Genomic DNA, 27151 nt, shown 5'->3' with positions numbered 1-27151 from the left:
CCCGCCGCCTGGGGCCTGTAGTGAGTGCCGGGTCTCCGCGGCCCACGCTGTGCCTCCTCCCCGCACCTCCTGACCCCTGCCCACACGTCGGGGGTGGGAGTGGGTCCCCGAGAACGCCTGCAGCTTCTGATTGGCTGCGCCTTCCTCAGCCGTGGCGCGCGAGCGGCTGGGGCGCAGAGTTACCATAGTAACCGATGAGGTTCGCGCAGATCGCGTCTCTCTAAGGCCTTGGAGAGCTTAGCAACCGCGCAGGGCTGCTGGGCGGGTGGGTGCCGCACTCACCGCCCCTCGCGCGGTCCTCCACCCCTACGCCCCCGCCAGAGGTAGTAGCTGAGTCACTCATTGAGGGGCCGCCAGCGCGGCCACGCGCGGTCCCTGACAGACACTAAGGTCTCGGGCGCCCCCCAGAGGCTCTCTTTCCTCCGCAGACATCTTCATGGCCTCGGGGCCATCCGTTGGCTCTTGGTCCCCACCGGTCCTCTGACTCCCACCGCGTCCTGACCCTGTCCTCGCCCTGTTTCTACTCCGTGTTCTAGATCCATTTTATCCCAGTCCTCTCCTCCGTCTACCCACAGTCTCCTCACTAGGGTTGCGGTGAGCTTCCAAGAACGAAAACGGTGGGTTCCGGGGCGCCTGGGTGGCTCAGTCGGTTAAACGGCTGCCTTCGGCTCAGGTCATGATCCCAGGGTCCTGGGATCGAGCGCCACGTCCGGCTCCCTGCTCGGCGGAGAGCCTTCTTTCTCCCTCTCCCTCTGCCTGCCACTCTGCCTGCTTGTGCTGTCTATCTGGCGAATAAATAAAATCTTAAAAAAAAAAGAAAAGACAAGGGTGGGTTCCGGGGCTACCAGCCTCTAGGGGAGATGGACCACGACATCTTGGCCGAGGGGTGGATGTGTTGTGCGCTGAAGCGGAAAAAGGTGTATGGAGTGCTGGAGAAAGGTGGGAAGGCTCCTCAGAAGAAGAGCTCTTAGAACTGGGCTTTGATGGATGAATAGGAGTTCTTCCTCCACAGAGAAAAGCAGTCCTGGAGAAGAGAACCACAGGGACAAAGGCTGGAGGCAAAAGAAAAAGAGGTGGTGGGCGGGGGGGGGGGGGGGACTCCAGGAGGCTAGATTCCAAAGGTTGTGCAGGATCTCTCCGACTGCGTTTCTTTTCTTTTTTTTTTTCTTTTTAGATTTTATTTATTTGAGAGAGAGAGACAGAGATAGTGAGAGAGAGCACAAGTGGGGAGGAGAGGGAGAAGCAGGCTCCCCGCAGGGCAAGGAGCCCAACGCGGGGCTCGATCCCAGGACCCCGGGATCACGACCCGAGCCGAAGGCAGTTGCTTAACCGACTGAGCCACCCAGGCACCCCTGCGTTTCTGCTGGAATCTTTTATCCTCTTGATGGGACCAGATCCTAGCCCCACAAGGAGCCCCTCAGCCCAGTTTCACTTTTGTGCAGTGTCCACTGTGCCCACTGTCTTTGTTTTTCTTCAACACTCTCCCCAAATCCCCACTCCCTGAATTAACTCACTGCCCCCATCCCTACCCTCAGGCTGTCCTTACGTCCCTGTGGAAGGGTCTCACAGACCTGCAGCCAGCCTTGCTGCCTTCCTGTGGACTTCACTCTTCTTCAATCTTTGATCTTTCCCTCCCTCCCTAGTTTCTACCTACCCTACCTGCCTGGCACTGCTCCCCACCCCCACCCCACCCCACACAATCCATCTCCTCTCTGAACACATTCACCCTCCTCCATTTAGAACTTTCCTCAATTGATGGAGCCAGGGTCTTTCATTTCTCTGCTCTTGTTCAGGAGACTTCTGCCCCACATGGCTTAGGGCCTTCCTGTCAATATCATACCTCCAGGAACTCTAACTCCTGCAGGAAGTGGTCTTGCCACTCTGCCCCTGGAGATCCCTCTCTGCCAAGCTGCTGAGCCCTTGGTCTCCCTCACTCATTGTCACTCATGAGCTCTGCCAATGCCCACAAATGGGTCCTGGACGCGGTCTGCTTGGTGCAAGGCTCTGAAACTGGCACTGCCCACCCATCCTCCTCCCCTTCATTTGCTGAGGCTTCCTCTTCCACTCACCCCCTTCTCCTGCCTTCTTTCCCCCAACACCCCCATAGAGGAACCCCTTACTCATGTCCAGGGAGTGCAAACCACACTTCTCAAGTTTTCCGGGGTCTCCAGCTCCTGACTGGTGCCTAGACCCCCCCCATTCCTTCTAGGCCCAGACTCCTACAAAGCTTCTGCGAGCCCTGGGCTCCCCCACTCTTCTTCCCCCATGTCCCCGACGCCACAGCTCTAGACGCTGCTTTAGGCCCCCTCCTCAGGTCCAGCTTCCTCTCCTGTACCTCCCACCCCAGGGTGACGACACTGCAGCGGCCATGCGGGGTGTAACGCCACTGAGGGTCATCTTGTAACGTCACAGAGCCGTCGGGTCCCAGAACTGAGGAGTGGGAGAGGGGGCTCCCGGGTGAGCCCCTCGGAAGGCCAGGCGGGAAGTGGGATTGCACCCCCAGGTGTCTCAGAGTGAATAAAGGTGTAATGGACCCGTCCGCCCTCCCGGCACTGTCCTCCCGCCGGCCCCCAGCCCGCAGTTCCGGAAAGTTAACCCTTTGTAGACCCGTACAGGGGCCCCGGGCTCCCCCTCCCTGTTCCTGCTTCCGTGCGCCCTCCTCCCCCTCCCAGCTCCCCGTCGCCTTGGTCCCCCCCAACCCCCCGCCTCGCCACTATAAATAGCCCCTCTTCCCGTTTCCTAAATTCCCTGCTGACGTCGGCAGCGCGTCAGTGTGTAGGAGCCGCGGCCGCATGAATGAGCCGCCGCACGAGTACTACGCGCGCCTATAAAAGCAGCCGCGCCAGCCGGGCTGCGGGAGGCGAGCGGGAGCGGGCGCGACGCGGCCCGACAGGTAAGTGGGACTGACCGACCGACGGGCTACAGATGGACCGATGCACGGACACGGACGGAAGGGCAATGAGGAGACCGGCAGACGGCAGGTTGGAGGGCCCCTAAGGGGTGGGACTGGGGACAGGGTGGGGGACGAGGATCCCCTCGCAGCTGGTGGAGCCGGGCCGGAGGCGTACCCAGAACCCCGTTCAGCACCTGCCCGCGCCGGAATGAAGACGCAGCCACTTCGGAGGAGCATCGAACAGAGGACGGACCCCAGGGTCCCTGCGACATTTCCTGGGGCTCCTGCGCCATCATCCCAAAAAAGTGGGGCGAAGGTGCTGACGCCCCAGAAGACGCGCCCCCTCCTCCCCCTCCCCGCAGCGCAGTGACTCAGCCTCGCTGCCCCCGGCCGGCTGAGCGGGGCCGCCGGCGAAGGACAGACGCCCACCTGCCCGCCGACCTAGCCGCGGCTCTCTCGGGACCCCCACCCTGCATCCAGTCGGGCGCCCCCTCCCCGTCCCATCCCGTCGGGCTGGTCCCTTTGCGCCCCTGACTTCCCGCCTCCGCGCGAGGAGCTGTCCTCTCAGGACCAGGCGGGGGCGGGGCCTCGGCCGGACTGCCCCGCCCCCCCCACTAAGCGCCCCCCCACCCCGCCGCCGGAAGTGCCTCTCCGCAGGGACATATTTGACGTCACAGGGCTTTAACGTCAAGGGCCGCGTGCCTGTCCGCGAGCGCTGGGGCCGAGAAAGGCGGGAGACGCGGGGGAGGAAGAGCAGCAGCGCCCCCAGCTGCGGGCGACGGAGGCACCCCCGCCCGCCCGGGCAGCGCGCCGGCACCTTGGCTCTAGACTGCTTACTGCCCGGGCCGCCCTCAGTAACAGTCTCCAGTCACGGCCACCGACGCCTGGCCCCGCCCCAGGACCGCGGACCCGGCCACCTGCCGCGCCCCCGGCCCCTCTGTCCCCCAGGGTCCCTCAGCCCCGCGCGCACTGTCCGCGCCGCCGCTGTCCGCGGTGCTGATCCAGCGCAGGCGCTGCCATCCGCCCGTCCGGTCCCTGGTCACCAGAGGCTGCGCGCGGCGGCCGGTTCACACGCATATCGCACGGCCCCCGAGCCCGGTCCCCATCGCGCGCGCTACCCCCGCTACCCCCCTCCCCAACTCGCAGTCCTGACGTCTGCCTGACTGGAGCTGCCACTGTGCCGTCAGCAGCGCGCGTCCCGCCCCCGCGTCTCCAGGGCAACCGTGGCTTTCGATTGTTACTGTGGGAACCGGAGGTAACAGTCTACAGCCATGGTCGCCCCGCAGCACGCCCACGCGCCGCGCCCGCCGCGCTCTGCCAGCCCCGGATGGGGGAGACCAGGAGCAAGAGGAAGCGGGGGCGGCGAGTCAAGATCGGATGTATTTGTGGGGGCGGAGGGAGGTGCGGTGCTGGGGGGCGGGCTACTCTCGGGTCTGCTGCGTGTCTACCAAGGCAGAGAAAGAAGCACGGTGGGCAGTATGTCTGACCGCCCGCCTCAATGACCATACTGTTCTCTTAGCCGAGGTTGTAGCCAAGGAATGGCGAGAGAAGGGGTAGTTCTGGGATTTGTGTTCTTTTTATCTCCTCGGTGCGAGGGAGGCTGCTGGGACCTGAAGGCTTCCTGGAGACTGAAGGGAGTAGACGAAGCCAAGTTTTCCTAAATATGCCACAACCGCGCCACAACCGCATTCTTCCAGGAACCCCTCTGCTGAGTAGGCAGAAAGCGAGACTAATCCTTGAACCCATTTCCTGATGGAGTTACAGCCTTCCCTCACTCTTTCATCCTCTGATTCATGTAGGATGATAAGAAGTGTCCCCAACCCTCAGGAAGCTAGTGTGCTTGTAAAGTTAACCCAGTCAGTAAAGCATTGTCTAAAAGCAGCCTCACCTCAATCGGTGCTGGATTATAATTTGAGAGACGCTCTAATGTGGAAGAGTGAATATCAGAGGGGTTGAAGTCCTATTTGTCCAGTGAAGCGGGAGCCACAAACTCTTCAAAAACACGCTTATGTCACCTGCCACCGCCAACATCACCCACTGCAGGGGCTGACTGATGCATATTGGGTGCAGGACTTCCCTAGGGACAGTGCTGGGAATGGTTAATGCAACCCAGTCCTGCCACTCATTAATCCAATTTTTTGTTACCTCTCCATAACCCCTCCTTCGCTAAACTAGTTTTAAGGCAATTGGTGCTGGTTTTACAGCTAATCAATTCCCACATGCTTCCTTCCTCCCACTCAAGGACTCCGAGGTCTTAGATTAAATGTACTTGATTCTGGAATCCAGTAGACATCGGTGGGCAGATTGTAGTATGTGCAGATGAGACTAGTGCACTGGGAAGCAGGAGGTCCAACCTGGCCTCATCACCAACTGGTTATTATTTAAGGGGCTGGGTTTCTGAGTCTTGAGTAACATGGGATAATAATCATTCCTCTTTGGCAGATTTGTTGTAAGGATCAAATAGGATCACATGAGTAAAAACCTTTGAAAACTGCAGAAGCCTATTTCAATCTTAAGTATTCTACTAAGCTGTTATGTCTTTGTGAGAGACTGGTGTTGATGGGGAGACCCCAGCTCTGGGCACTTAGGCAGAATGAACAGGGGAAGGGGGCACATCTTTCTGAGCGGGGCCTGTTGAGGGGCTTCTTTGCTCAGGGACTCTCTCTCAAGAGCTTTAGGTATCTAAGGTGGAGTGAGAGGTAGAAAAGGGAAACGGGAGGGATATTCTGAAGGGACCAAGTTGTTTGCAATTTGAACCCATCTGGAGAAGACGGTCGGGGGCGGGGGGAACAGAAAACTGGCTGTAGAGAATTTTTTAGTATCTTATAACTCATTAAGTGCACCCCATCCTATTTTATGGATTAGGAAGGTGAGACCCAGACAGGACATAGAGCCCAACAGTAGCGGGTGTGGGTGGCCTCTGCTCACCTCTGAGGTGCAGGAGAGAAAACCATGACTAGTAAAGGTTAGGAATGTGAGTTCTGGATCGGAATCCAGCTTTGGATAAGTTACTTAACTTCTCTGTGCCTGTTTCCTCAGTTGTAATATTAAGTTAATAGTATCTACCTCAGGAAATTGTGAGATTAAATTGGGCAACTCTAAGGATTCTGCTTATCACAGTATCTGGTGTGGTTAGCACACCGTAAATGGTATTCCTCTTTCTATCCTCTGGACCTCATTTCCCTTAGATATAAATTGAAAACATTAGATGAATGGTTCTTAATTGGAGAGCTTTCTCCCCCTCCCTAGTGGAGTGCATGAGAATCCCATGTTCGTTTTTTTCAAATAGCACATATTTACCAGAGACTTGTATTCTACCCTCTAAGGCAATGTTTTTCAAATATCATGTTGCATGGGAATGTCCAGGGAGTTTGCCAAAATGCAGATTCCTGGGTCCAGTAATTGGCTTGGTAGGTCAGGAGTTGGCCCCAGGAATCTAAGTTTTAACACAATTCTGACGCAAGTGGTCCACAGAATGTGTGTGCGGGGTGGGGGGCAATGACCCTTAAGATTCTCTGTTGTTCCTGGAGGATGTGACGGGAGAGGACATCTCACTCGTTGGGAACCAGTGGACCACATGATCTCTTTCCTTCTAGCTTGGACATTTTCTGATTCTTGAAGCAGGAGGTGGAAGAGGGAGAATTCTCACCCTGAGCACTGAGCACTTCTGCTCCACCTAATACTGTTCCGCTCTATCCTTATCCTTCTAACTTTAAGGCCTGGCTTAAAATCCATTCCCCATCATACCCTGTTCTCCCTCTTTTAATCCTCACAGTAATTCCAAGTAGCAAGGGCTGTGGTAGCAACTGTCATTTTCACCTCTTGGGACCTTGCTAAAGGGGGCAGCCTAGGATGGCCATGGGGGGTGCGTGAGCTCCCAACTGCAGATCCACTGCATTCCATTCTGAACTGCTGATTTCCAGAGAAGCCAGGAATCTTTCTGTGTGTGAAATTCCTAAGATTTTAAATACTGTAAGTCCAGATTTTCTAAAATTCTATGGGCTAAATTCAACATGTCTGTTGGAGTAATTCAGCCCATTTCTGAGTCCCCTCCTTTTGCCAAAGAAAGGATCCCTTTAAAACACCAAGTGCAGGGCGCCTGGGTGGCTCGATGGTTGGGCGTCTGCCTTCGGCTCAGGTCATGATCCCAGGGTCCTGGGATCGAGTCCCGCATCGGGCTCCCTGCTCCTTGGGAGCCTGCTTCTCCCTCTGCTTCTCTCTCTCTCATGAATAAATAAAATCTTTAAAAAAATAAAAAATAAAAAAAAATAAAATAAAACACCAAGTGCAAGCAGAGGCATACCGTAGGAAGGGGGAACTATCCTCCCATCCCCACTTTCTGCTGTAAAGGTCCTAAATCCAACAAACTGGGTCTGTTAGGGGGTGGGGGTGTAACTCCAACTTTTTTTTTTTCTTATTTACTATCTGCAGTGAAGAATTCAGGATTTGGGGTAATTTAAGGGATATCAGTCTGTCTCAGGATGGGCTGGAGTATTTGTGCTACATCCCCTAACCCAATTCCTACTCAATTCCTAAACTCCTTGGGGGCAACCATGCTTGAGGGCTAGATCAGGGCCTCCTGTGATCTTCCAGAAAAGGAACAAGTGGTGACCCTGCAGAGGCAGGGCTGAAATCAGAGAGCAGGGTGGGCCACAGGTGGGGGAACTGAAGTAGGGCAAATAGCTAAAGTGGACAGTCTATATAGAGTGCCTAGGAACAAATGTACTCTAAAACTGGAGGGGCTACTCAAGCCTTGGCTGGATCACTACAGAGTAGCAGATCAACCCCAGAAACTCTGTAGGTGAGGGCAGGTTTGTAAAAGGGTTTCTTCCGTGTGGTCTTGGGCCTCTACCCAAGGTCTACTACCATCCCACCCTGCAAGCTCATAGTTCAGAGCTAAAGCAGTTCTGGAGGAGAAAGCAGAGAACCCTAGAAGCCAGAGTTCGACAGAAGGCCAGCACACAACCCTCAGGGATCAAGATGGAGGAAGCCTAACTCCGTGGAGCCCAGGCAGCACCTTGCCAGGTGATCTCTTCCCAAAACTCAGATGTAAATTCTTCCAACTCCGCCACCAAGGCCGCCTTTCCTTCGGCTTGGGACTTGAGACACTTCTACCAAATGTGTGCACACATGAGCTTTTATCCTGGGGGCTCATAACTGGAAACACGTCCCTCTTTGGAGCAGTGCTAGAGGCTGGGTGGGTGGCCAGGAATCCAGACTTCTGTTACAAAATGGGTTTTTCTGTGTGTATGAGAAAAAAGATGCTCAAAATCGCCATCACCACTTTATTATGTGGCAGTCACAGCAGCACCAGCCCCCATGTCACCCTCCACTATCCAGGGGTCCACCGGCCTTTTTCATGCTGGACTATCAGATGTCAAGGTCCACTAAGGCCTCCTGATCCCTTTTTTCTTGAGTGTAGAGCTAGGCTTACAATAATTTGAGTCTTAGAACTGATACTTGTCTCTTAATTGGTGATGGTGAGGAACACTAACAGCAGTTGAGCTCCCAGGGGAGGTGGGGTAAGGGGGATGACTGGTTACAGAGGCTGTCCCGAAGTCATGTGGAGGTGGGGGATGTAGGGGCAGAGCCATTTGTTGGATCTTTCACTCTGCAAACTGGTGCAAGAACTTGAGGTAGGCCTGGCGCTGGGCCGCAGCTGCTGGAATGAAGTGGCCACCAGAGTGCGTGAGGGTGATGGCCCCAGTGAATCGGCTAGCCAGTTGCATACTTTCCTGAGAGGGGATGACGCAGTCAGTGTCCCCGAAAACATGGAGTGAAGGCAGTAACAAGGGGCCCTGAAGGATGGGTTCCTTGAGTCCAAGGCCTCGGGGGCAGAAACCAGATACCAGGATGATAAACCTTGGCAAGGGGAAGCGGGTATCGCCAGCTTGGCCAAGGGCACACACAAGGGCTGCTAGCGCGGCCCCCTGGCTGAAACCAAGGAGCCCATCAAAAGGCCCCAGTTTCTTCAGTGCCTGTGCCACGGTTCCCAAGGCTTCCTCCAGACCTCTGCACACTGTGGGCTGGCTCAGGGCGTTGAAAACGTCTGCCTCCTGTTCTGAAAACCACCAGCCTCGGGGCTGCTCCTCCGGAAGGCAGGGCTCTACAGCGATATGGGGGAAAGGATGGGGTTAGGGCAAGCGGGTATCTAGGGGATGAGAAATGAAAAAGGGAGGGGACGAAGGGTTTGGGAATGACAACGAGCAAACAAAGAGGCGGTCGAAGAAGAGAAAATCTGGGGGAAATGAGTGGAGATCAGAGTAGCATGGCAAGACGGGGAAGACTGATCAAGGTGGAAGCCTGGGACGCCGGGATGGAAGAAATGAAAAGTATGGGCAGCGGGAAGGAACGAGGTGAGGATACAGCGTGGGGGTATGCCGAAAACGAGGCCGGATCAAAGACTCAGAGGGCATTTCCCGGGCACGGCCCGTCTCACCGGAGTCCGGCCCGGCACCCTCGGGGCCTGCGGCATCCGTGACCAGGTGCGGGCCGCTGAGGCACACGAGCTCGGCGCGGCCCCGCAGCGCCTTCCTCAGCGCTCCCGTCTTCTCGCGGAAGCCCCGCTCGCTCTGCCGGAAGCCGGCCAGGGCTAACACCCGCAGGGGTTGCTGCGCCGCCATCTTGCCGGGCAACGCGCCAGGGACCGGAAGCAGCCTTTCCCCGAGCGGAAATCGAATATACGCGGGGCGGAACCAAATGCCGGCACCACCCCGAAGGCGGGCCTCAGAGCGAGCGGGTGTTCCCATAACAACGGGGAGGGGTCAGGCGCGGCCGGAGCAGGGGCGGATACCTGAGACCGAGGAGCGTCTCACCGAGCGGGCGGTGCTCCCTTGTCGTCTCTGCAGCTGCAACCGTCGCAAGCCCCGGCTGGAGAGAGGTGCGTGGCCTCCTCCTGCATCGGAGGTCGCGGACTTTGCTCAGGGTCTCCATCCTGCGACGTCCTCCACCCTGCTCCCCTACATTTCCCGTAGCGGCCGCACGGCGGCGGCCTCGGCTCGCGTCGCTAGGGAGGCGGCCAGGGCCAGGCCCCGCCTTTGGTCTCTGTCCTCCCTACCTTCTCCAGCGCTGGCGGGCTCAGGGCCTGGGGGGGCCGGTTCCGTCCGTGGTTCGCTGTCCACGGCCCCAAGGAGCTGCCGGCGTAGAAGTCCATAGGGTAGGGCTGCTGCCAGGATATGTCCCTCAGGGCCACCACTGCCTAGGGGAGGACAACCGGACATTTGCCAACTTTTTTTTTTTTTAAAGATTTTATTTATTTATTTGAGAGAGAGAGAGAGAGAGAGAAGAGCAGGGGGAGAGGGAGAAACAGGCTCTCCGCAGAGCAGAAAGCCCCATGCAGGACTCAATCCCAGGATCCTGAGATCATGACTTGAGCCAAAGGCAGAAGCTTAACCGACTGAGCCACCCGGGCGCCCCTTTGCCAACTCTTTCTGCGCAGAATTAATTAATTCAATCTTCACGATGGCCTATGGAGGTCCTATTATCCCCATACCACAGAAAGGAAATTCAAGGCTCACACAGGTCAAGGGACTTGCCCAAGGCCACACAGCTAGGAAATGAGTCAGCTGTAACTAAGTTGCTGCTCACCCCACTGCAGATCCCTCCCTTGACAGAACCAGGTGCAAAGCCCACTCTCAAGTATTTCAAAACTTAGTGTTACCTCATAGGGTGTCAGCAGTGGCTTGGGGAAGGCTGTGCCCCAGTCAATGGAAAGGCGTGGACATGCTACCTGCACCCACCTGGGAAGGGAAGTTAGGTCAGACCCAAGGGTGGGGGGATCCTCTCCTTCTGGGCAGCATGCTGAAAAACATGACTGTGTCCCCAACACACCCAATGAAAAGACAGTCACCTACTACTGCTCAGAGTAACACTATAGTGCTGTTTGTTTTCTCCAGGAGAGCTCTCTGTAAGCTGAGGGCAGGGCCTGGGCAGCTCATCGGTGATCGTATCCTCAGAATCAAGTTCAGTTTAGTTCTGGTACACTGCAGGTGCTAACCACCCCACAAACTCATCTCACACCGAATGACTGTGATGTTGCAGTTACCTGTGAGCCCCCAAACCGAAATGGGTGTGACCCATAGCCAAGGGTAGCCCCTGCTGAATTGAGTGCTCTGTAAACATTAAAATTTCATGGAAGCAATTCCCACTGACTCCAGCCTTCTATATGTGCAGGGCAGGACTCAGATCTAAGCTTCCTTAGCCAGAGTCATAGCTAGAGAGGTAAGGTGAGAAAACTTACACATCCACTTCAGGAAGTAGGCTAAGCTTGCTGGGGAAGATCTCAGAAAGCAGCAGCCTCATGAAGGGAAGTCCCAAGGCTTGGAGTCGAGATTCCAGGTGCTGTTGGAAGAGGGAGGCCAAGCTCAGGTCACCATGATCGAGCAGCCAAGTCCAAATCCCTTAGTCTACTGATTTTCCCAGCTGGGTTTCTAGTCAGTTCCCTCCTCCAGAGGCCATCCCAAGCCCTCTGACCTCCAGAATTTTGGGGCTGCCCTGGCGGCCCAAAGTGCCCAGAATAAGGCCCCAGGATTTAGCTGAGCGGGCTGTAGCTATGGCTTCTTGGCGGTTGGTCTGCATGCGCTGATGGTCATAGTGCTCTCTGGATAGGACTTTGCTGTATGGGTCATATCTGGAAAAGAAGCTATCAGGGTTATGGCGGCAGCCATCCACAGCACCTGTTGTATACACAGCTCCCTGACCCAGCCTTGGTCTCCTAAATCTTTAGGTTCCATGCAGGTGATTAGGAATAGAGGCGAGAACAGAGATCGTCGCTGGAAAGCTCAGTCCCACAGCTGGAGCAGGGGAAAGTAGGAAGGGGGGGGTTAGGATCTCAGTGTGACTCCCAGGGGATGGGTGGGTACTGTGCAGCACCAGCCCTGGGTCTGACACCTGGATTCAGGACCCAGTTACCTCAGAGCCTTAGAACTGTTGGCTGTCAAGAGGCCAGGGAATGAGGAAATTTCAGCCAATTGAGGGCTTCAGTGGCAGGGAAATCCCACCCCCTCCATAGCTGGTCAGCCCAGCTCAGCCCGTACCGGTAAGCGGGAACACTAGGGTTGGCAATCATGACAGACTCCAGATGGAAACGGCCATCTCCGAGATATCTGCGGCAGGGAAAGGGGATGATAAGTATGGGGTGGGGCGAGGCAGCAGAAAAGGCAGGCACTGGCCTGGAGGTCCAGTTTCGGGATGAATGTGCTGCTGTGTGTGTGTGTGCGAACTGGCCTAAGTCATCACTCGGCCTCCCGAAGCCTTGGTTTTCTCACATGCAAAACAAGGAGTTTGAACTGGATGAGCATAAGGCCCTTCTAGTTATGTAATGCAGATCTAAGAACTGTTCCGTCCCCCAGCCTTCTGGGGGACAGGTAAAACGGCAGCCAAGGCCATGGGAAGGCCACACAGGGCTCTAGAGATCCTAACTCGGAGGTGGTGGGACAGGTTCTCCTTTGCTTAGCTCAACACAGACATGGCAAGTACGGTTCAAGGTGTCATCAATGTTGTAAATGAAGTTTCGGGGTATACACTGGCTCTCTGTGCCCAAACTGGTTCTCAGGTCCTGCTATTGAGTTGTAACAACTACTGTTTACTGGGTTTGTGTCTTCTGTGCACCAGGCCTGGACTAAGCACTTGCCATGTAGGACTTCACTCAGTCCTATCAAACAGTCCTCCAAGCTACCCATAGTATCCCCATTATACAATAGCTACAACTGCCGCTCAGGGATGTTAAGAAACTTGCCCAAAGTCACACAGCTATTAAGCAGTAAATATGGGACTTGACTCTAGGCTTAACCACCAGGCTCTATCAAGCCTGCCCCTAAAAGTAGCTTCCCAAGCCATGGAGAAGGCAGAGCACAGAGAACAATCTGCCATGGCAGCTCCTACTTTCTTGGAGACCACACTGATTTTTGTGATAAACGGCCAACACTCAGGGGGTCTCTCCCTCCAACACACACCTTGAAGCCCCCAAGGGTGGGCACCTATGGGTTCAGAATTATGCGGGCACAGGAACAGGGGGAAGGCCCTTTGGGGAACAGGGCTGCCAGGTCTGGGCTGGGGAAGGCCCTGATGTGGGCCTGTCTAGGGGCAGGGCTGAGTCAGGGGAGTGCCCCTCCCTCTTTCCCTGCCATCAGCTAGGAATGGGGCTCCCCTCCCCAGTCCCCGCCAGGGGAGCTGCTGGCTCTGAGGCTGGCTGCATTCACACAACATTAAGCATTTCCATTACTGAAAATAATTAGGCGGCAGGAGACACACTGCTCCTGCTTGTTAGCTGTCCGGATGCTAAATTAATGGGGCTGCAGCCTGGGCGTGCCCAGCCATCTTCTCCAATTATATTCCCATCATTTCTAGCCCACCCTCATCCCCCACCCCCCCACCCCCCCCATGAAGCCCTCTGATTTCTGCCCCACCCTGGCCATAGCCTCCTATGTGGTGGACAGAGCACCTGAGAGGGAGACAGGAAACCTGAAACCCTATTTGGTCCCCATTTTGCAGGGTGACCTTGAGCAAACAGTTAAAGAGCTTGAGACTCAGCTTCTTTTCCTATACAATGAACCTCTAGCTCCCTTCTAGGGTACATTTCTTATGTCTCTACAACTGGCCCCCCATTTTTCACTTACACAACAGCCTCCACCTCTTTGGGCAGATGGGGAGCTGTGCAGCCCAGAATCTCCCCAGGGGACAGGGGCTTGCACTGTGGGACACTCACACGGTACTCAGCTTTCAGCTCCTTCGCAGCTGCCTGTAGGGATGATGAGGGAAGGGAAGCAAATGGGTGAGGAGGGCGAGCCAGGGCCAGAGGACCAGCCTGTGGCACCTAACGTGGGCCCCAGGAAGAGCCTGGAGGCTGGCTGCTATCTGTCCACTTACCTGCAAGGTTGACACAAACTGAATGGTGCTGACCAGGGCAAGGGAAGTGGCAGGGGGAAAGGTGAGGCGGATAGAATCCAGGAGGTGGGTAGTATCTATTCGGATGTCCACAAAGACGTACAGTACCCGGAAGTCTTGGGCTGAGGTGTCCATGGGAACTGGGAGGAGGCAAGAAGTCAGGAGACTGTTCTGGAAGGCGAGAGGGGCAGGGGGCCTACCTGGGCTAAGGTCTCTGGAGCAGCCAGGACCAGTGGCTTCAGCCTAGGGATACAAGGAGTGGGTAGGCAGCGGGCGGGAGGGCGGGGCAGTCACAGGTCCCTCAGAAGCTCCTTTTCGGTCACTCGGCCGGGGGGGCCCAGGCTGCTCTACCACCAACAGTCTTTCAAACACCCACATCTGGGACAGCAACACTGTTTCCAAGGCAACCAAATCCAAAAGAAAGATCTACCTGCAGAGCAGGAAGGCCAAGGCCATCCCAGACACTGGGAGGGACCTGCTGCCTGCAAGCAGGACAAGGCACTGTGATGGGGGATTAGCATGCAGTCCTGCCCCTCTGCCTCCCCGCCGGGGTCCCGGCTCACCATACCCAGGCAGCTGTGGCCATAGTGCACCAGGAAGTCAGCTCCCAGGGCCCTTGCAGTAAAGTCATCCACACAGCAAGCCCCATACGTCACATCGCCCATCACCATCACTTCAGCCTCTGTGAACCTGTGGGGGCGGGGGAGCAGGGGGAACAATGAGACGGTGACACAAGGGTGAGGTGGGAGAGAGACCTACCCCCGTGGGGGTATCTCAGGACCCAGCTGCCACATCCCCCGGTCCTGGCAGCAGCTCCTGGGACCATCGCTGTATGATGACGGTCTCTGTAGCGCCCCGGTTCCTCTGTCCAAGCTCAGACTGCAAGGAGGGCCCCCACCCCTCAGCCTGGCATACACAGGGTCAAATACAGACCTCTGACGCCCTGATTCAGCCCACCCAGAGCAATGAGCATGTACACACACGCGGAGGCACCCACTCCCATGCCTTGACACTGCGGTGTGCGTGGGTATGCATGGGTGGATACACACAGCCTCCCTGTCACCCAGACCCCCTGCTACCTCCCCACCCTTAGTTAGGGCCCTCTGTGCCCAGGATGGGGGGACCCATGAACAGCTCCCCCACAGCACATGGCACCACCCACATACCTCGTGCGTCAGAAAGAGTGGGCTCTGGCCAACACATTGCCATAGGATCTGCTGCCAGGCTTGAATCACTGGGGGACAGGGGTGGGTGGGGAAGACCCCGCACTCCCCAAATTCACCACGGGAATGGAGCTGGAGGACCAGGTCTTCCTTGAGAGACCTGCCCCTGGGGCATGGGGCCTGGCTTGGTGACTGGGGTCTCCCCATTTCTCTCCTGGGGGCGTGGTGGGGAAAGCTGAGTTGCTGTCAGTCAGCAACCCCCCTCCTCCCCTTCCCCAAATCAGTCTGTGCACAGAAGCAGATTATTCAACTCCTTAAAATGCAGCCCAGGCATCTGAGTCAGCCAGAGCACTTAATTTTTTATAGATTAAAATGTATGCAAATTGGCCTGAGCCCCAGAGAGCATCCCCAAGGGGCAAGAGGGTGGGAGCTGGGAAGTGAGTCTGTGGCAATGGATGAGAAGCGGAGTGGGGGAGGGCAGCAGCAGGGAAGTGGGAGGTTCCCATCACGAGATGACCTCCCCTTTCCCCCCATTCCCCCTCCCTGTTCCTGTGCTGGTTCCAGATGGCTGAGTACTCCCCACCCCCACCCCCCCAGGATGGCTCACTGTAATGAAGAAACTTGAGAGAGGGGAGAGGAACTGAATACCATCTCCTAGACACTTCTCCCCCACCAAGCCCCTCTTTGCCCTACTCCCTCAAATGTGCCAGCGAAAAAGGTTCCCCTTGGCTAGACCTGATGCTGACAACTCAGCTCATTCCAGGTCAGCTCTGAGGATTCTTAAGTTCCTCCTCAGGCCCCACCACCTGCACCTGCTCTAGGCCCAGCTTTGAAGATACTGTAACCAACTCATTCCCTACCACCCCCGACCCCCCACCTTAATATTTTAGGGAAAGAGAGATTTATATGGACAAGCCAAGCCAGACAGGCTGGGATCTCAGCAGGCTGGGAGTTTAGTTTTGGCTTTTCCCTTTGTGCGTGTATGGTTGTGTGAAGGGACAGGGTACGGCCAAGGTCCAGAAGGAAAAAATGTCAAAAGGCAGAGCTACAAGGGCCATGGGGAAGGTCCTGGCTTAGCTTCTTCTCCAGAGCCCCAAGCCTCACCTTTCCAGGATATCCACAATGGTGCAGGCGAAGAGGAGAAGGCCCTCAGGCATTTGCAAGGCCACTGAAAGAGCAGAGACATGAGAGCAGAGGCTGGGAAAATGCTGGAATGGGGATACTGCCCGTGACTGACCCAGGCAACCTCTCCATCCCTACCCCATCTCAAAGCTTGGGGGCTCACCCTTCTTGGCCCGGGCCTGCTGAATCCTCCAGATGGTCTTGGGAATTTCAAAGTTATAGTTGGAAGGCAGGACTTGAATGGCTGCCTGCAGCTGGGGGTTGTTCAGGATCTCAGGGGGGAGCTGATTGGCCAGGCGGCCCCTAGGGGCTCGACCTAGGACAATGCAAGGCCTGAGTTGGCACCTGACCTAAAACAGAACCAGACCCAGTTAAGCTGTTAACACCACCCAAGTTTCAGGCCCAGATCCCAGATGCCAAGGGGGTTGGCCCAGCCTTCTTCCTCACTGAGTTCATTCTGAAGCTGGAAAGACAACCCATTAAGCCAGGAAGAGATCTGCATAATTAGGTTCCATGTTGTGAGATTACTGGGAATCAAAGACTTGAGTCCATGAGTTGGGTACAGTTCACCCCTTACCTTTGGAAGAACGGAGGTGATACCAGGAGACTGAACTGAGGGGCAAACAGGAAAAAGTCCAAACAACTGCTCCTTGATAAAGAACAACTCTGAGGAAAACCCAAAAGCCTAGCGGTCTAGGAAAATGTTCCCCCGTCCCTGAGAACACTTTGAAGTTCTGAGGTCCTAGATATGAGATCTATAAGCAAACTGTTATAAGTACTAAAGACTTTTACCCTCTTTACTCAAGTCCCACTGACTCTGTCTACACTGATGAATCCCTATACTCTTCCCTCTCCTCATTTTTAAAAGGGAAATAAACACCAAACATTTAACTGATTTAACAGGTTCCTTAGTCCCATTGTTCCACCCCGGGAAAAATGAAAGAACACACTCAAGTTAGAACTGTGGGCAAACAGGTTAGGAAAGAGAAGTGACCTCGCCCTTTAGTGGCTAGTAGTCTGGCGGTGGCAAATGCATGTATACAAATTACAGCCTGATTAAAGGAGAAAACACTGTAGCCCATTAGCAAAACTGCAGCCCTTAATTTGCACCCTATTCCCCACAATTCAGTTTAGCTCAACCCCTATTATCTTTTTAGGAACAAGATAGTTTGGGAATGCGATAAGTAAATAAATTAATTTATTGAACAAATATTTATTGAACCTGTACTTTGTGCCAGAACTTCTGCTAGGGCCCTTAACTACTATGGGAGGGATCCTCTCAGATTTGACCCTTCACCCTCTGCCTGTGGGTGGATGATGGTAGTGATGATGGTGCAGTGGAGAATTAGCATTGGCAGGCTGGGATCCTGAGACCATATCTGAACGTTACCACTGCCATCGTTTTTGTTCAGTTGTTTCAAAGGCCTTGGAACAACCAGTCCAGAACCCTGGGCCCCTCACAGAAGCTCCTCTGACAAGGCAAGTCCCTTGTGGTCGTTGGGGTGTGGGAGCTGCTGGTCTTAGCTCAGTTTGTCCCCAGGACTAGTCAGGCGCCTCCTCCTTTATCACGTGTCTGTGACCTTCTGTTTACATCAGTAGTCTCCGGTAGACGGAGACCCGTGAGGGCAAGGCTGTCGTGTTGTCCCCTGCATCCAGCAAGGGCCTGGCAGTTAGTGAGCGCTCAGTAAGTGCCTGGTGAATGAAGCCATGTGTCTCTTTCCTGAAGGCATTCCCTGTGGGCCCACTTGTGGGATGACCGCTGCAACGCGCCCGGCTCTTTCCTTCCCCATCGGGTCCGCCTTATCCGTGAGTCCCCCTGTGCCAGCCAAGGCAGAGCGGGCAGCGTTTCCGGTTTGAGGATTACAAGTTCCTACGAAGCGCTGCTCCCGATCGCGCCCTAAGGCTGCAAAAGGAAGACCGGTCCCTCTGTGCTCCAGCGAAAGCCGCCGGGGCAAGCGACAGCGGGGCCTTCCGGGTCTGGCGGAGAAAGGCCGCCGCCATTAGCGGGAGATGGTTCTGTTCCTGACTTGGGGGCCCTAACTCGCGATGCGAGGTCCGGAGGCCGCAGCGTAGTAGCACCCACCTCTACCAGTGCCGTTTCGGCTGCCCGGCTCCGCCGCCACGCACTCCGCCAGCGCCGCCATCACTGGCCTGTCCACGTGGAGACCAAAAAGGCAGCGCTAGAAGAACGCGGAGAGCTCAGGCAATTGCGATCAACCGCCGGTCGCTAGCGAGGGGCGGGGATTTGCTGGGCGGGGACCAGGAAGGAGACGATCGGGGCGGGGCTACCGCGGGACCCCTCCCCCCCTTCAGCCCGGAAGGGCTGGGCTCTCCCCCGCCCCTAGCAGTCCAGTACTGCGCTCCCCCGACCCCCCAGTCTTCTCCTCCGCTCCCGGTTTGCCAGACCTGGCGCTCCCGGACCAGTGCTCCCCTATTTGCCGACTCCTTGCCTGAATTCTGTGGGCCAGGTCTTGTGAATGGGACACGCCCCGGTATCCCTTTTGCTCCTCTCCCAGTCTCATCTCCTGGTAAGCAGTGGAGGCCGTGTAGGTAGGGCCACAATCCGTACCTCAGAGGACCGCACTGCCCAAACAAGACAGAACTCAGCTCCCATCAGCCCAGCTCCAAGCTGAGTCCCGGGGTTGATTTCTGGAGCGCCAGAGTGCCCTTACCTTTAGAACCAACAGTGCGGATGCGGAAGGCTCCCGTGTTAAAAACTGCCACCAGGGGAAGGCCCCAAGCCTGAGGGTGCTTTCCCGGGGCACGGCGTGGGGGCGGGAGGCGGGGGGCAAGTCCAAGGAATCCAATCGCCTAAACCAATCCAACCGTTTTCCCTGCCTCAGCTGCCCCTCAGGCCTAGATGGCCTTTCTCTTGATCAGGCCTGGGTTCCTGGGATCCCAAAGAGAAGGCATATAGCAGCCAGGGAGCCGGCCTTGACCTTTGGAAGAGCAGGGAACCTGCCGGACTGGCCCTTCGCACTGTCTGCCCCATACAGCAATAGTCCCCAGGGCTGTTTGCCCATTCAGCCCTCTGGCGCCATCTTCCTCTCTCTGAGGGGGTGCTGTGAGCACGGCTGGCCCTTTAAGGTAGCTCTGCGGCCTGGGGCTCCCCTGGAGGCCCTCCTTGCTTGGAAACTCCTAATTAAGGTACACGGAGAAGTGAAAAACAAGCAGCCAGGGACAGGCCTCTGCCCAGAGAGGAGGGATGTATGGGCTGGCTGAGAGTGAGCAGCCGAGGGGAGGACCAGAAGGGGTCAGTGGTCTGACCCTCAGGCCACCGACGGATACTCTGAGGACAGTCATAGCTTTGGACGGGACTGTGGCCAACATGGGTCCCAGGAACACCCCTCTTGCCTTGATAAGAGCCCAGCCTGGACTTCTCATCTCCCCCAGGTTCTTTGAACTCCCAGAGTGCAAAATCTCAATTCCAGGGATCCCCGGAGTCCAGCGGCCCAGCCTGTGGACAGCTTTAACTCTGGCTGCAGCTGTGAGTTCCCAGGGGGTGAGGATTGACTCCAGCAGAGTAGTGGCTTTTCCCAAGCAGGCACCCCATCCCTTAGGGCCTTTCCCTAGGCAGAAGTGGGGCCTGTGGATGACTGAAGGATCTCATCCTCTTACAACGTTGCCCCACAGCCTCTTGTGCTGAACGAGCTGCCCTAGCACCCATTAGGAAACCAGGTGATGTCTAGGGAGCATGTCCCCTAAGATACTGTAGTGAAGGACATTGGGGGCTGTCCTTCAACTTGGGCTGAGAACACCTCCATCTGTTTGTGGGGGGGTCTCCCTGCCTGAGTTACTCAGCAGGCTGAGTAATTACTGCCTGACAAGAAGGCGGGCACAGTGCACCCCCACATTATACCACAACACCCGCCTAAGAGTCACCCCCACCCCCTGGCTGGACTCCAAAGCAGCACCCAGCCCTCCTGAGGCCCGAAATAACGCTGCTTCTCACACTCATGCCCAGCCCCAGCCAACTTTGTCTGAGATGCTGGAGTTTATGGGGCAGGGGGGTCATGGGGAGGCAGCTCAGGGAGTTGGAAGGAGGATTAGCATACCCCAATTCAGGCCTACACTTTGGCACTGATCTGCTTTGTGACATGGAGCAAGTTGTTCAGCCTTCCTGGGCCTCAGTTCTCTCACAGAGAGTTTCTGCAGCACCCAGTGCCTTCGAGACCAGCTTTAACGTCTGGCAGGGTGTGGGGCCGAGTCCAGCCCTGCAGCTGGTCAAGGCTAAGAGAAAGAATACATCACCTTCAGTTCCATCCCAAGATGGACCAATCTTCTTAATCTTCAGAACAAGGTTACTTTTTCACCTTCAAGCATTTGCATCTTCTCTCCTGCCTGGAATGCCCTTTTTCCTTCTCAGACTGATGAACTCAGCCCTCAAGACCCAACCTAAATGGCATCCCTTTGATGAAGGCTTCCTTGATCGTCCTTCACCCCTCACAGAGCTAGCAGAGCCCCCTCCAAAACTTTGTGTCTCCTCCTGTCACATTCTAAGATGGCTTGTGGGTCTTTCTTCCCCAACTATGCCCTAGGCTTTTGTAGTCAACATGCCAATGTAGTTAGCTGAAACCCAGAGCCTTAGTGCCATTGAATGCATGTGTGAGTGAATGAATGATACTGGTCTTCTTTTGAACCTTCCAGTCATACCAAGTTTTTCTCCAAGGGATTGCAACTCATTGTCTCACTTCAGTTAGCTCTCTTAGATGTCACCGGCTCAAAGCAGCACTCCCTGACACCCTCATATCAGCTCTCTACTATACCCTGCTTGCTTTTCTTCCATGCATTGTCTCATCTGGACTTTTCTCATTTGGTGCCTATTAACTGTATTAAACTCTACAAAGGCAGGGACCTTGTGTTTTTCATTGGCCGAATCCCTAGGAATAGTAATGCCCCACACGATTGACCCACAATAAATGTGTGTTGAATGAGCGACAGCCCACTCTTTCTCCTTTCCCAGGACCCCTCTTATCCCAGGCCAGTAGGGGGTGCCGCCTCCACCCAGGATCTCACCTGGCCTGAACCTTCTCAGCTCAGTGCAACTGGCCCCCTGCGGGACCGGCTTTCTAGGCGGTGCCTCCTTGCATTTTCCAGAAAGCCCCGGGCGGGGTCTGTGTAGACTGAAGGAGATCAGGGACCCCCCCCCCCAACCCCGTCTAGGCGGGGATAGCCCACCTGAGCCCACATTGGTCCTCCCCTCTCTCTAGGATTTGCAACGGGGCCTCCCTGAATGCTAGGTGCATGGACGAGACCAGCCTGGGGGCGCGCCACACCTACCCACCAAAAGAATAGTATCCTGGGACGCGGGATGCGAGGCGGCTGGGCTTCCCGGAGCTGTCCTGGGCAGGGAGGAGCCGTCGAGCCTCCGAGAAGGAAGCAGAGCCGGCTAGAGAGGATATGGGCAAGGGTGCAGACTTGTGATCGGGGTCTCTGGGCGGCAGTCCTCCCGTCCCAGCCGGTGGGCAGAGCGCACGCTTCCAGCCGCCTCTCAGTGACCTCCAGCCGCGAAGGGCGAGCGGGCGGGGGTTGGGCTGCGGGTGTGCGCTCCGGGAAGCCCGCGGGGCCCGGGAGGGGCTTTCGAGTGGCCCGACTGCGGCCCAAGGGCTGGGGCAGCTACTTGGACCGACGTGGGCCAAGGATCGTCCCCGGGGGCGGGCGCAGCGAAAACACCTTGGGAGGCGGCGCCGCGCGGCTGAGCGCCGCTGCCCTGGGAATAGGACGGCGCTCGGCACCGCGAGCTGAGAGCACTTTCATAAATTTTGTATGGGAGGCGCTCCGTGAGCGGGGGCGGGGAGCGGAGCGAGAGGGAGGGAGCTAGCGAGCGAGGGAGGGAGGGAGGAAGGAGGAAAGGTGGGGGAAGCCGGGGGGTGGGGGGAGGAAGGGAGGCGCCCCGCTCCGCCGATCGCTGGGTCCTGCAAACGCGCGCCGGGCGCTTTCCCCGGAGCTCGGCGGTGCGTGCGAGCGCCCTTTTGCAGCAGCCGCGGCGGCGGCGGCGGCTGCGGCCCGAGGGGGCGGAGAGGAGGGGGCCGCGGCCCGGCGGCCGGGCGGCCGGGGGGCGGCGCCCCCCCTCAAAACCGCCTGCAAAGAGCTCGGGGCTGCAGAAGCAGGCCGCCGGCTCCGCGGCGCAAGCCGCTTGTCCCGGGGCTGAGCGAGCGCGCCGGGCTGCCTGGCAGAGCCGCGGTTGCTAGTGGGCGCCGGTGCCCTCGGCGCCGGGCTCGGGCTCACCATGCCCCTGAGGGGCCGGGCTGCCGGGCACAAGCGGATCCCCGGCTTGCCCCCGCCTCGACGCCCTCGGATTAGCTGCAGCCGGCGCCCAAGGATTTGAATCCGGACTCCGAGAGCGAGCGCGCCTAGGCCGACCTCGGAGTGGCGGCCCCGCGGCCAACATGCTTCGCAAAGGTGAGTTGGAGCCGAAGGGGCAAGTTGGAGTTGAGTGCGCACGCGGCAGAGCCTCGAGCCCGGGAGCCACCCGAGAGCTCCCCGGCGCCCGAGGTTCTGGCCCGGGAAGCAGCCGCTGGCGGGCTGGCGGGCTTTGCGGGGACGCACCTGCGGAGGGTTTGCCGCTGGAGCTCAGCCCCTGTCGGTGGCCGGTTGCGAGACACGGGATTTGCACCATGGATCAAGCGGCCAGGCCTAGGGATCTGGCTCGGCGAGGTCATTTCTTGACCACTGTGAGCTACCCATGATGGAAGGGGAGACGGCCTTCCGAGACCTTTGCTTTGCCATTATAAAGTTTTGCAGTTGCAGGCTCCATCCCCTGCGTGGGCGCATGCTGCCAGTTCTGCCGCTTCGGCAGCGCCGGGTGCAGCCCGCGCTCCAGGGCGACCAGCGGTCAGTCACCGCGCAGCCTGGGCGCTCCCTGCGCGCCCTCGCTTCTCAGGCGGGGCCGGGACGCGGGCACCTTCCCTGCAGTCCTGCTTTGGTCCTCAGGGACGGGCTCTGGGCACGCAGCAGCCCAGGGGAGGTGGCTAGCGCCTGATGTCCGGTTCTTCAAACTTTCCTTATGCCTGGAGCAGAGAGATGGGACGGCGGGGGCCGTACCGGTTGCGTGCGGGGCAGGTGCCAGGCTCAACTTGAGGAGAGCTGGCCCCGCGACCACCTTACCACAACCCCCTTCCCATCCCCCCGCAGCCCGGCTCATTGCAGAGCGTTGCAAAGTTGGCGCGGGTGCTGGGGAAGTCCCGCCGCGCCCCCACGTGGCTGCCGCGCGGGGAGCTGTCCCCGGGGCCCAGGGAGGGCAGGTGACCACGCCGAGAGCCCGCAAGCCCTGTCTCCCGCTGCTCCGGCCTCGACGTCTGCCTCTCTCCCCTCCCGAGTCGGGGCGAGCTGCGACGCTCCGTCGGGACCCTATCGTCTCTGGGCCGGGCTGGGTGGCCGGCGAGCCGCGGCGGCTGCGTCTGGCTGCCCGGGCCCTGCGGGAGCCGGCTGAGGCGGGAGCTCAGGTAGCTGAGGGGCCTGATCCCTGCGCTCCGCGCTCCTGCCTTAATCCGCCCCTGTTTCCATGGCAACAGACCGAGGTGTCGTAAGCACAGGATTCTGACCTCACAGTAGGATGGGGAAGGAGAAAACGGGCAGGGGGAGGTGGCGAAGGAATGGGCAGCGAAGCCCCAAGATGGGCGGAGAGGAGCAGATGTGGGGGTCGTGGAAGAGACCCCACAAGCAGGTGGGACAGGTGGGTGAAGAAACCACGCCTTCCCTGGAAACAGTAAAGGCTGTGTGGTGGCCCCGGCTTGCTCAGGCCTACAGGGGAGCCTCGGTTGCCCCATGTGTCAATAGTCACAAACTTGTGTGTGACTTGTGTCTTCCACGTGGGTCGGGGCAGTGCCGGGGGGAAACGCTGACTGCCTTTTACTGTGGTGTGGGGAAAGTCTCTGCGGCTAGTTGGAGAAACCTCTTCACTGATACACCCCGGTTCCTTTTCCGGGCAGAAAGGTACTAAAAATCCTTTCAGCAGCTAGCGGTGCTGGTCAGTGTCTGCACACAGAGGGTGATTTTTACAGAACTGAGTAGAAGCCGGGGTCTGAGAAGCTTGGGCCTGGAGTGTGCACACTGGCTCTGGTGGGTAAGGCTTCCTAGGCAGTTTTAAGAGGCCACCATGTGCAGGTTGCTGGGTCTGTGATGGAGATAATAGAGGGGAACTGACATCTCATTTTCCTTCTGGTCTTTTGTCCTTTGGCAGTTAAAAATGAGCCACAAAGCAGCCCGTGTACTTTATTTACATGGCTTAGGTGCCTAGGGAGGCTATTTTTCCCTTCCTGCATGGCTTGCTTGGTGGGAGAGGTTCTACCAACAAAGAGGTTTCCACCTGGATTGGCCGGAGGAAAACAGAGCAGAAAAGCCCTTTGCTAGGCTAGGCTCAGCTCCAGTGGCCTGCAGCCTGCTGCTGGGACATTGTGTGGGCAAAGGACTTTTATTTTGGTCCTTTGCCGGACAATCTTCTCTCTCAGCCCCTGGTCCTGATCCGTAGGACTTGTTTCTTTTACACACATATACGGGACACTCAGATACTCTGTGTGGATTCCAGGTGTGTGCTCAAAGCCAAAGGTATGCCTGAGGCTAATGCCAAGGGAGGTGGCCATTGCAGTTTCTGCTTCTCGAATTCTTCCCAAAAGCTCCAAGCAACAATGTTATAGGATGGGTTCAGACCATTGTTGCAGTTTCCCTGCCTATCAGCTGCAGAGCCCTGCGTGGAGTCCTGGACCTGAGGGAGTATCATAGTCTCGATTTGGAAAAGGATTTGAAAAAAGAAAGAGCAGCTATCCCTAGATCCTGGGGGTAGGGTGGAAGAGAAACACCCTCGTACTTTTCTGTAAAAGGTTGGGCTCATGGTCTTGACAATGGAGTGCTTTGTGGAGTGAGGAGGCTCAGTGGTCTGAAGAAGGCGAGTGTAGACATTGGATCATGGGGGTCATTGCTCTGACTTCTGGTTGTCCTAATTACAGCAAGCTGGGTGCTGTCCCCTGGCAGGACATTTTAGGAATTGGGGGGTGCTGCCTTGTGTCTCTTAATGAAATGACTCTACTGGCCATAGCCGCACCTCTGTGAACCAGAACAGCCTGAGTTGTCAGTGGATCCTGCTGCTGACAGTGCTGGTAGTTGGAGGCTTCAGCAGCTGCCTGCCCTCTTTTCCGTCTCCTGGCCTACCCTGGCAGAACCAGGGATATAAAAAGCAAGCCTCTGGTCAGAGATGAGAGGCAGGCAGGGCAAGCCATGCCCGGAGCCACCCAGCATCATCCAGGAAGAAAGGGAAGCCTGTTGGGGGTTTTGCTTTGCCAGAAGTGGCCTGCTTAAGGTCAGGATCTATGGTTTTCATTTTTAGAGCTATAAAAACAGAATGCAAATCAACAGCCTCTGGTCTAATACAGAACCTATCCTTAAAGTTTTTGTCTTGTTAAGCAAGGAAATAGAGTGCCAAATAGGCTTTGTTAAGTGGCAGTCTAATTAATAATTTAAAATCTTGTAGCTGTCTTTCATTAGAATATATCTGTACATCAACCACAAAATCAGTCAAACACACTCATTTATAAGTTAATGCCATCCTTGAATAATTCAGCAAGAGCTAGATTAAGGCCTGCAATCCAGTAAGAAGCATTTTGTTCTTTTGGTTTCCATAGCCACATGGGCTGGCCCGGTGGCTGGATTGGGTCTCCTTTGTGTGAAGAAAGGGAGGCAGTGGGAGGAAGGGACCGCGGGGTCGTCAGTGCTTGGTGGATTTGAATCCAGAGGTTCCCTAGGTGACCTGAGAGTCTCCAGCTGTCCAGGTGTCAGCAGGCTCCATCTCTTGGAGCTATCCATAACAAGGTCCTCTGTAGCTCCAGTAGAGAAGAGAAGGGAGGAATATTCCATGGACAGCCAAGACACACTTCTTTCTGCTGCAGAGGAAGTAGGTAGAGAGGAAGTTACAAGAGCCCTGCTCGGGAGGGTTGAGATGTGAGGCTTTTTTTATCCCAAATCCTGGTGCAGAAACGAAATCTCAGTCTTCCCCACCTAATTGTGTCCCACCCAGGGAATGCAGCCTGGTTGTACCAGTGTCACCAAAACAGCTTCTTTCATTGGGAGGCTCTGGGCTGCTTCCTTTCTCAAAGCTCCTGGTCCTTATGCCAGAAAAGAAAAGCCAAGGGGAGGAATTTTAGGGGAGCACCAGGACACAGCAATAGAAGAGGAGCAGCGGGAGTTGCTCAGTAAAGCCCGTGCATGCACTTTCTCACCAGTGGCCAGAATAAAAGCAAGGCGAGCAGTGCATTGTTTCCCTTGTGAGCTCAGACCACGTAGCAAGTGTGTTTTGGTTCGATTCCCGTCAGGCCGATATGTGGCCAAGCCTCGCTGCACTGCTCAGGCCCATCTTCTACAGAGAAACCGTTCAGGACCCAGACTCCCCGTGCGGGCACACTGGCTCCTGCACCACAGGAAGGCAGCCTGCAGTTTCCGGTCTGTCTCAGGCCACTGATCCCGAGGCCTCTGGAGGGTTTCAGGACACTATTTGTAAACACCAGGTAGATAACTGGAGCAGACTGTGGACCTGACGCCAGGAGAAGGTTCTTGGCCAAGTTTGAAAAGGGGAAGTCTCGTTGGGAAGAGGAAAAGGCGGGGGGAAAGGTGGGTGTCTGTCCCCTGATCTGTGGCCGCGTTGACAGCAGATGGGACTGAGGAGGGAGGCTTGTGGGGTGAATCCAGCTCCAAGCTTTGGAGTCATAGCCTGAAAAAGGACAGAGCAGAGAGAGGTTCACTTGCTGGAGAGGAGAAGGAGGGGGCAGGCATCATGCAGGATGTCAAGAACGGATCTGTTGGATACCATCTGCAGCAAAGTAGTGGTTAAGGTTAAAGCAGAGAGGAGATGACAGGGAGGGAACAGATGGCCAAGGAAGCAAAATAGCTGGCGAAACGGGAACAGAGCCTCCAGGGACAGCAGAAGGCAGGACCTCCGCGCAGAATGCCGGAAGCAGCCCTTCCTTGGGGTGCGCTGGCCAGGCCACCCTCAATAGAAGTGAGTCAGAAAGAGGAGTGGGGCAGGGACTTCAGAGTGAGAGCTTCCTCAAGGCCTGGGACAACACCTAGGGAGACATCAACTCCAAGGTTAGGGGGCCCA

General features: G+C 56.6%; 3 protein-coding genes across 3 annotated transcripts in view; 1 reads left to right on the top strand and 2 right to left on the bottom strand.

Moving 5' to 3' along the window:
- Window positions 1-8164: 8164 nt before the first annotated feature.
- Window positions 8165-9689, bottom strand: OVCA2 (OVCA2 serine hydrolase domain containing). The gene is made up of 2 exons (XM_028109260.1): window positions 9333-9689; window positions 8165-8999 (listed from the first exon to the last, which is right to left on the bottom strand). Exons 1-2 carry the CDS (start codon window positions 9640-9642, stop codon window positions 8500-8502), a joined length of 810 nt encoding a protein of 269 aa, XP_027965061.1. The 5' UTR covers window positions 9643-9689; the 3' UTR covers window positions 8165-8499.
- A 15-nt stretch (window positions 9690-9704) lies between these two features.
- DPH1 (diphthamide biosynthesis 1) lies at window positions 9705-18518 on the bottom strand. The gene is made up of 13 exons (XM_028109259.2): window positions 18469-18518; window positions 18146-18242; window positions 16226-16378; window positions 16045-16108; window positions 14346-14467; window positions 13760-13917; window positions 13510-13631; window positions 11929-11997; window positions 11366-11522; window positions 11133-11233; window positions 10554-10632; window positions 9951-10091; window positions 9705-9788 (listed from the first exon to the last, which is right to left on the bottom strand). The coding sequence occupies exons 2-13, from the start codon at window positions 18204-18206 to the stop codon at window positions 9705-9707; spliced, it is 1311 nt and encodes a 436-aa protein (XP_027965060.1). The 5' UTR covers window positions 18207-18242; window positions 18469-18518.
- A 3674-nt stretch (window positions 18519-22192) lies between these two features.
- The window catches only part of RTN4RL1 (reticulon 4 receptor like 1), a 67518-nt gene continuing 62559 nt past the window's right edge, over window positions 22193-27151 (top strand). The window contains exon 1 of the mRNA XM_028108987.2: window positions 22193-22464. Coding sequence (XP_027964788.1) covers window positions 22452-22464 — 13 coding nt within the window. The 5' untranslated portion in view covers window positions 22193-22451. The remainder of the gene's footprint in view (window positions 22465-27151) is intronic.

The sequence above is a fragment of the Eumetopias jubatus genome, unplaced genomic scaffold (assembly GCF_037043125.1).
Source record: "Eumetopias jubatus isolate StellerSeaLion01/CBP00866 unplaced genomic scaffold, mEumJub1_p1.0 scaffold_10, whole genome shotgun sequence".
Lineage (NCBI taxonomy): Eukaryota > Metazoa > Chordata > Mammalia > Carnivora > Otariidae > Eumetopias > Eumetopias jubatus.
This window is presented reverse-complemented; position numbering and strand designations above follow the sequence as displayed.

What these genes read in the sequence shown, in the direction of transcription:
- OVCA2 (XM_028109260.1), bottom strand. Translation starts at nt 9,642, where the DNA reads ATGGGAACACCCGCTCGCTCTGAGGCCCGCCTTCGGGGTGGTGCCGGC. An exon ending in GGGTGCCGGGCCGGACTCCG is followed by an intron (nt 9,000 to 9,332) that starts GTGAGACGGGCC and finishes ATATCGCTGTAG; the next exon opens with AGCCCTGCCTTCCGGAGGAG.
- DPH1 (XM_028109259.2), bottom strand. Translation starts at nt 18,206, where the DNA reads ATGGCGGCGCTGGCGGAGTGCGTGGCGGCGGAGCCGGGCAGCCGAAAC. An exon ending in GCAGGCCCGGGCCAAGAAGG is followed by an intron (nt 16,109 to 16,225) that starts GTGAGCCCCCAA and finishes CTGCTCTTTCAG; the next exon opens with TGGCCTTGCAAATGCCTGAG. An exon ending in AGTTTGTGTCAACCTTGCAG is followed by an intron (nt 13,632 to 13,759) that starts GTAAGTGGACAG and finishes TCATCCCTACAG; the next exon opens with GCAGCTGCGAAGGAGCTGAA.